This window comes from Bufo bufo, chromosome 2 (assembly GCF_905171765.1).
Source record: "Bufo bufo chromosome 2, aBufBuf1.1, whole genome shotgun sequence".
Taxonomy (NCBI): Eukaryota; Metazoa; Chordata; class Amphibia; order Anura; family Bufonidae; genus Bufo; species Bufo bufo.
Genome location: NC_053390.1, coordinates 111,916,949 through 111,922,948, shown reverse-complemented (window position 1 = coordinate 111,922,948; position 6,000 = coordinate 111,916,949). Strand labels below are relative to the sequence as shown.

Genomic DNA, 6,000 nt, shown 5'->3' with positions numbered 1-6,000 from the left:
TAGTGCAAATGCAACTAATGATATTAAGATTTATATATTATTTTGTAAACGTCCCATAAGCCTTTGTAAAATAAAGCTTTTAAATTCAGCACTTTAAACGCTGGACAGGTTTGCAATGTATTATGGTTGAACGCACTGCAGGCTTTTTCATCACTGAAAGTGCCAATGTCCATGATACAACCAAATACAACTTGCATGTTCATCATCCATTATTTAGACTTAGAACATTGTTTTCATACCAAGATAAGTAGCCTTTCCAAAAAAATTTATTTAATACAAAAACACAAGACTCCTTTAAAATATTTGTCTAGATTTCTAGTTTCTGGTCATCTGCTCATTACCACGTAGGCACTTCTTCTGGATCATTCCTTGAACAGAGCTTTTTAGTGGTAAGGCAATATAGATATATATTTATATATATTGTTATGTGCGTTGTATACAATTAAAAGCAATTAACAAACTATCCCACACTAAGCTTCCGGGGACAGTCCCTCCACAGCACAAAAAGCCTGCGGGTCGTTGTTTATAAAGGTTTTTTTTGTTTTTGTTTTTTACACTGCTCCAATTATATACATCTTTTTCCATATACTCATTGTAGCTTATAAAAATGTTAATCATTCGGCAAGTGACACCAATCTATATACTATAAATCTATTATAACAGATGCACAAGACAGATATGAATCAATGGAACATAGGAGTCAGCTGAGATTCCCAACCATACTTGCGAAAACCGGGGCAGGGGGGTAAATATATGGTGGACGGCGACAGTGATCAAAATGAAAAAACAGTGTGTGAAATTGTGGGCTATAACTATATAATTGATTGTAACGATTTTCAATGATCACATGTCTGATTTGCCAACTTTTTGAAATCAGGATCTCACATCAGAATCAGGATCTCGCATCTTGAGATTGGAATCACACATTCCCAACTATATGATTTTTGAAGACTGTCTGCAGCAAGGCTCAGGAAGCAGCTCACTATGTGACAAAACTTTTTGGATAACGTATTTGAATAGGAGCCACGGTCCACAGATTTATGAAAAAGTCCATAAGAAAAACTGGTCATGCCAACCATTGACAGAGCAGCTTTCACTTTTCAAAAGCACTGCAAGAAATGAAAGCCGTCACATGATTGCTTGCTATGGACAGTTTTTCTTTCAGACCGTTTAAGTCTCCTCCAATCTTTAAAAAAACTAAAACAAAACAGCCACCAGACTTGTGTAACCAGGCCCCTAATCAAATCCCACTGAAGATTGTCACTGAAGAGGGAGTCAAAAAACGAACTAGAGATCTTGTGCAAAATTCACAGCTTTCCCCTTTAACTGTGCAGTGAACGAAAATAGGACTGTGGATATTGCACTCAGTAGAGGGTGGCATTGTGTTATATACAGCCCAATTGGCCTGAAGGTCTGAAGAGGTTCATAAAAAATATGATAAAATATGCCACACGCTATGAAATACTCAGGAACAGTTTACATAGAACAATGCTGTAATACGAAGTCTCTGGGTATTAAAAAAACAAAAAAACAACTGAAGTGCCGTTCATTATTGGAATTAATAACCCCCGGCCTGTAGGTGGCAGCCATTCAAATGTACCTATTGCCTATACACGGATGGAGGCACGTATATCGTGATCCGAGCCAAGCCATTCATTGGGAGGCATGAAGCACTAATGTTTCCCTCCACCAAAATGGCGGCCTCCAATGTGTCTAAGATAGATACATTCAGAGCTGTTCTACCGCTAGAAGTATGATGTAAGACAGTACAAAGTCACATCAGAGATCGAAGCTTCAGCAAAACACAGCATCCCAAAAAAAAAAAAAATGGACAGCCTGCACACCCCCAAAAAAGACAACAAGACATCTGGAGAGGACACCATTTATGTTGACTAGATCCATAGATCTTGTCTAAGAGCGATTGTGAAATTTCTGGATCAAGTTACAGAACACTTTTTTTTTTTTTTTTTTTTCTTTGCTCGAAGTTATGAACACAACTTAAAAAACAAATAGAAATATAGAGATTTCTGGAAAAAAATAAAGCTTTCTTAGAATTTTTTGTTTTTTGTTTGTTTTGCAAAGCTCCATCAGACTTCAAGTCTTCATTGGAGTTGCAAACAGAAAGGCAAAGCCATAGCTTAAAACAGCCCTCAGTTATTACCATCACAACAGCTAGCCACAAGCTAGCACAAAAAGGATAAAAAGGAAAAAAAATAAAGTTCTGAAAGCAAAAAACAAACCAACCCTCCCCCATACTCATCCACCCACCCAACAACTCTCTAACAACCTTGAAAATGCCACATGTTTCTGTGCATAACCCTCTCCATGGCCAGAAACACAAGACCGTTATGGCTTCATTATTTTTTCAGGCCTACGGTAGGTATGTCGTTTTCTGGTTGTAGAAAATGAAAGCCTCCATCCTTAGGGAATTCCTTTCCTGTGGCCCTTCAAAGCAAGCAAATCGAAAAGAACGGAAAGAAAACATAACCATGTTCTTTAGTATGTGAATACAATTTGTACATGAATCCAGAAAGTAGTAGAAGTCCAATAGTGTTTGATGTTCAGTCTCCTCAAGGTAACGCCTCCAATACATAAAAAGGCTTTGGATCATGAACCCCATCTTGAAGGTGTAAAATCAAGGCTTGATCCAACGTGGAATGTTCATACCGCATCTTCATTTCACTGCGGGAGAAGACAGGACCATTAGGCTAGTTTCACAATAGCGGCAAGGAACTCCAGCAGGCTGCTCTGGCGGGTGAACAGCCTGTCTGATCCGTGCTGCCGCTAGTGCACGTGTGCCACTGGACTGCTGCTCCGGCCCCATTGACTCTAATGGGGCGGGCCGGAGTTCCGGGGGCAGCACGGCAAACATGCCGAGAGGCGGTTGGAATAAAACTAAGACCTGTCGTAGTTTTATTCCGGCTGCCTCTCGGATGTTTGCCGCGCTGCCCCCGGAACTCCGGCCTGCCCCATTAGAGTCAATTTTGGCCGGAGCGGCAGTCCAGGGGTATGCGTGCACTAGCGACAGCACGGATCAGACAGGCTGTTTACCTGCCGGAGTTCCTTGCCGCTAGTGTGAAAGTACCCCGAGTATGAAGAGAAATTATAAAGCATCCTGCAACGTATGCCATAAATAACTAGAGCAGTGCTGAAGCCAATCTGTCAGTATTAACAGCATTTAAAAACTTTCTTTACGGCAGCCACATGGGCCATAGTCACAGTGGTCAGGAGGGGACCTCAGTGATTTCTATGGGAGGGTTTTCTAGGCATGCTCTGTGCAGAGGTCATTGCATAAGGAAGAATAGAGAAGTTCTGATAATCGCCTATTGTGAATGGAGGATCCTGTCTTACCTATACAAAGAGGTGGTATCATTACAGGCAGGATGAGTTAACTGCAGTAAAGTGATCTGCACGCACCAAGAAGTGGCACCTATTATTAGGCCTAGTGGCCAATGTGAAAATTGCAGGGTTTTATGGGTTTTGTTTAAATATAGGCATTGACATGGAAAATTAAAAATATAGTGGATTGTATATAGTGGATTATTTTCTATTTTAGCATTGTATTTTATGATTAATTGAAGTGTTTTATGATTGGGTAATATCTTACCATTTCAATTATTTATTTTAGGGCAATATTATTGTTACAGTGAGGTCAATAAATATCGAATCTTATCATATCCATATTGTGTGTGATCCCGTATGTAGAGAGTGCCCCTCTTATTTCATACAAATATTCTCTCTTTATATATAGGCCTGGGGTGAGGCCTCTAGAGGTGAGCACCTCTTATCCAAAATGGGGACACAACCAAATGGAATGGAATGTATCCTGGTGCATTCCGTTCAGTTCTGTCCCCATTGACAATGAATGGAGACAAAACGGAAGTGTTTTCCCCTCTATTGAGATCCTATGACTGATCAATAGTGGAAAGGGAAAGCGCAGGTGTAAAAGTAGCCTTAATAGGTCATTTTCTGATGACACATCCCCCCTGCTCAGTGTAGGTCTGACTCTCTGCACCCTTGCAGAGAAGTTTAAAGAGCTCGCCTCGTTGTTTACCTCGCTCCGTCTACCTGCACTCAATCTCCTGGAAGTTGCATGTACATGAATCTCACTGCTATGAACTCATGAGACATCACTACTTCAACTTCCAAAACACATAGGGGCAGAATTATCAAAAATGGCTTACTTGCCCATAGCACCAAACCAAAGGGGCTCTGAAAAATAAAAGGTGGAATCTGATTGGTTGCTATGGGCAACTAAGCCAGTTCCGATAAATCTCTATTTTCCTTTAAGATGACATCCACATCTGTGACCGAGGATCCATTAGGGGCCTCCACTGCATATCTTGACAAAAAAAGCTGAGTAGCTGAGCCATGCAACTTTGTGATAATAAGTCTATTACAAACTTTCTTCAACAAGCGAGTTTAGTGTAATTAAGGTGGGTTTGTGGGACCTGCAGAGTCCCGAAATACCCCATTAACAGAGGTGTACTGGTTCAGAACCTTCTTCTCATGGCCAGAGTAAAGAAGTGGTTAGAAAGAGTCTTTTCCTGTGGGGGACCTTGTACTATATACTACAGAGAAGTCCCATAGTCAAGCTTTTATACCTACCAGATAGTTTCTTGCAATGTATAAATCCAAACAGAGGACATGACTATCCCTTTAACTACAACAGCGAAATTAATGTAACTCTCCTCTTACCTGGCAAATTGTTAGAAAAGTATAGGCTTGCCTGAGGTCTTCTCCTGCACATATGTAGTAAACCTTTTAAGAAATTTGGGGTACTCCCGTTTGGCCACTGCTCGGAGAACAGAGGCAGGAGCCCACCCTCCAGGATTCACTAAATAAAAAAAATAATAATAAAAAAAACATTTTCAAAAAGTCCATGTACATTACTCATCAGTTACCATGACAGCAGACATTTTACAGAATATATACTCGAGCAAAAAAATAAAAAATAAATAAATAAATTTGGATCTCACCATTAGCGACATATGTAATTTTGCATTGAATGTTGTCTCTGCTGATTTCTTTGTTGCCCTCTGGTGGACTAAATAGTGTCTGACAGATCATGGCGATATTGATTTTGGCACGAACACACCGGTTAAGCTAACACACAAAAGAAACATACAAGTTTAAATGTCGTGTATGAAATAATATATCTACACTTAAAAGGGAAATTCCCATCTCAGACAATGGGGGCATGTCGCTAGAAAATGCCACCACTGTCTGATTCACTTTGTAAACTGAAGTGAATGGAACTGATGGCTGCGAAAGCAAGGTGGGCTCCCATATATTTCTAGCAGGCCAATGGAAATAGCCGAGCCAACGCTGGAGAGTGGCAGCGTATGCGCGGTGTACCCTCCTTCACTTTGCCGGCTCAATTTACGAGATAATTGAGAGCCCCAAACACTTTTCAGTGGCTGCCTGAGTTTTCATATAAACAGTCTAAAATAACAAAAGAAGCAAAACCCTTTCTCTGCAGCTGTGACATCCGGTATACTGCTGAGGCCAGTGATGGCTGCACAGTGACCTGTGTACACTGAACATCACTGCTGCAACCAGGAAGATGCCATCAGCGGACGGGAGAATCGGAACGCAGGGCTGGATGTTATTTTGCACCACTTACAGAGGCTCCCTGAGTTTTTATTTAATTTGGACAACCCCTGGTGACAGATTTCCTCTGTGTGTAATGTAAGTAATTACAGTTCTTCTGGAAAAACAGTCCATTGCTCATGAGTATTTCAGATTTAGAGCGCCTTTATGACAGTAAACCCTAAAGCTAGTGTGAACAGAGCCTAAATGCTATAGGCTTAGTATAAACTACATCCAGAGAAATAATATACTTACAGGAGCATTGTCATGGTCCACTGAAAAGTTGCACACAATCCAAGTGTCCGTTTCATTCTCACTAGCAGCTGGTATCACACGGATTGCAGATAAATACAAGACGTCGCGCTGAGAAGCTGGCCACACTCTCTGTAACCAACCACAAAACAGTCA

The 6,000-nt window shown here is 40.8% G+C and overlaps 1 protein-coding gene across 2 annotated transcripts in view; it reads right to left on the bottom strand.

Moving 5' to 3' along the window:
* Positions 1 to 548: 548 nt before the first annotated feature.
* CERT1 (ceramide transporter 1) overlaps positions 549 to 6,000 on the bottom strand; it is a 73,758-nt gene continuing 68,306 nt past the window's right edge. For both annotated transcript variants that reach the window (XM_040421426.1, XM_040421427.1), the window contains 4 exons: positions 5,848 to 5,976; positions 4,980 to 5,106; positions 4,699 to 4,837; positions 549 to 2,682 (listed from right to left, as the gene is read on the bottom strand). In XM_040421426.1, coding sequence (XP_040277360.1) covers positions 4,710 to 4,837; positions 4,980 to 5,106; positions 5,848 to 5,976 — 384 coding nt within the window. In that variant the 3' untranslated portion in view covers positions 549 to 2,682; positions 4,699 to 4,709. The remainder of the gene's footprint in view (positions 2,683 to 4,698; positions 4,838 to 4,979; positions 5,107 to 5,847; positions 5,977 to 6,000) is intronic.